Source organism: Limulus polyphemus, unplaced genomic scaffold (genome assembly GCF_000517525.1).
Source record: "Limulus polyphemus unplaced genomic scaffold, Limulus_polyphemus-2.1.2 Scaffold3809, whole genome shotgun sequence".
Lineage (NCBI taxonomy): Eukaryota > Metazoa > Arthropoda > Merostomata > Xiphosura > Limulidae > Limulus > Limulus polyphemus.
Genome location: NW_013669419.1, coordinates 45,788 through 48,302, shown reverse-complemented (window position 1 = coordinate 48,302; position 2,515 = coordinate 45,788). Strand labels below are relative to the sequence as shown.

Below are 2,515 nucleotides of genomic sequence, written 5' to 3'. Positions count from 1 at the left end.
AACTAGGTTCTCTTAAAAAATGATGCAACTATTACAACAGGATGTTAAAGTAGCATTATTTTCTCATATTTGTAGATGTTAGAAGCAATTTCTTTATAAACAGCTCCTCTAACCGGAGTTATTCTAATACTGTTTGAACTAGGTTCTCTTAAAAAATGATGCAACTATTACAACAGGATGTTAAAGTAGCATTATTTTCTCATATTTGTAGATGTTAGAAGCAATTTCTTTATAAACAGCTCCTCTAACCGGAGTTATTCTAATACTGTTTGAACTAGGTTCTCTTAAAAAATGATACATTTTATCTTATTTCTGGGAGGAAAAAATAATAAGTTAAATCACAATGAAAGAAGTCAACTGGATAAACAAAGATTATCATTATACTCTTGTTTTAAAGAAATTGGTGAACTAATTTATTTTCTCCCTAAGTGTTAAAACTAAAATATCATATCTGTACCTGCTGATGTAGATTTAAATTATTTTTATCTTCCAAACTCATAATATATGCTATTAATTTTATCAGTTGGAATTCTGAAACTTTTCTGAGCATCAGACATCGCCCAATATGTCGCCTTGTTAAACAAGAAACGGTATTTTGTCTTACGTTGTATATGAATTTAAATCTTGCAAATGCATTTTTAGACATTTAAAAATACATAATATCGATAAACTTTTAGGTCATGTATAGATAAACAAGTTCCTGGATCCTCTTAATTAATCAAACGATCGATGTCCACTGAACTACTTCACACGTGTGAAGTTGGGGTATTTGTGCTTCAGAAGTAAAGTGCATACTTTCAATTTGTAGATTGTTATCTTAATTTCTCTCATAACACAAAAATGTTATCTATTTTTTTATCATTATCTTGTTACGAAGCGTTATAAAATTCATAATTCTGTTGCACAACGATGATACGATTCCACGTGTATGAATACGTTAAAATACGTGAATTCGTACCCTCAAAGCAGTAATGCGTGATTTGCGTTACTCAAAGCCCCAGGACTCCATGGTAGTTATAACCCACAGTACGAAAGCTAAAACAAACTAAGTTGAGACAAGACTACGCTAAAATGGATATGTGTACATGATATATTACACTAAGCACAGATTTGTTAGTTTTAAATATATTATTATTTTTTTCATAGCCACGATTTTTGCATTTTGAAAAACAAGCTTATGCGGTGGTCACCTGAAATAAGTTATCTATTCAAAATGCCTTTATATTCTTAAACTTTAACACAGATACATACAAAGTCCATGTGATTATATCATATTATGCTTGCTATTGGCGATAAGAAAGCTGAGAATAGTTAAAATAATTGTTTCATCATTTTAAATTGAGTGTATACCGATTTTCTGAACATCCATAACCAACATTGTTATTTATGGGAAACATTACAGCTGCTTTGTATCAAGAAACATGAACATAAAAGCTAAAAAACTAATAACGATGACCTACAAAAAGGTCTAAGATAAAATTCGTCTTGAGTTTCTTTTGCCTTTTTAAGCCTCACAGATTACCTTTACTGTTTTCAATCCTTTTCCATTTTAAATCTTGATACTTCTCCCTGTTGGCGTTTTTCTTACATTTGGCTGGTGATGTTTTTAAGCAGCGTTTTCATAAGTAACGTGTTTCGCTGTTTACTTAATAAAATCAACAAGAAATTTCAAACATGCTCATTAAATTATAGAATAGCCAGAGAAAACATAAACATAGTTCTATTTAAACACTTGCAAAATATTTGATTTAATGTTTTATGGTATTTTTATATCTAGTAAACATTCTTGAAGTGTTATAAGATATTTTTATGAAGATACTATACGTTGTTTCCTCCAATAAATCTTACCTCTGCTGTGCCATCGCTGATACGATTTTGTAGGACTGCGGATTCGGATAATTCTTCATTGGGAAGCTGTTTCTGCTTCTGGACTTCGGGCAGAGCTGAGGACTGGGATGTCCGTGAGGCACTGACCACCATGTTTATTCTAATACTTAATTAGATTGAGGGATTTTTGCAGATAAAAACTCCAAAAAATTAAAAGCAACTCATGTTACTTACGAGTTCATGTATACATTTTAACAATAAATATTCTGAAATTATGTTGAGATTTCAAAATCAGATTTAGAGTTTACTACGTATTCATTAAGACGATTCGGAAGAACGCTAGAGATTCGCAAAGTTCAACCGAACAATAAATATTATTTGTTTGCAGTTTAAGCAAAGTTCCCGTTAATATTCAGGTCGAACAGGAGCGAATAAGTGCAGTGGTTTTGCTGGTGGCACGGAGCTAACTGTTAGCGGGCTGGAATCTCATCCAGTAGGCGCCGCCACGGCCTTCTGTTGTATACGTCATAGCTCAACCAATGGTAGATACCAGTAGTAGACGAATTAACTATTTTTTTTTCTTTTGGTCCATATCACTCGTCTGTCATGTTCTTTTAACATTCATGCTCTTATTAATACATAGGAACAGAAAGCCAACAAAAAAATGCATTTTACAAAAACGGAACGA

General features: G+C 32.1%; 1 protein-coding gene across 1 annotated transcript in view; it reads right to left on the bottom strand.

Annotated features, from left to right (window-relative positions):
- The window catches only part of LOC106470079 (synaptosomal-associated protein 25-like), a 38,476-nt gene extending 36,181 nt beyond the window's left edge, over positions 1 to 2,295 (bottom strand). The window contains exon 1 of the mRNA XM_022398619.1: positions 1,849 to 2,295. Coding sequence (XP_022254327.1) covers positions 1,849 to 1,980 — 132 coding nt within the window. The 5' untranslated portion in view covers positions 1,981 to 2,295. The remainder of the gene's footprint in view (positions 1 to 1,848) is intronic.
- Positions 2,296 to 2,515: the final 220 nt, after the last annotated feature.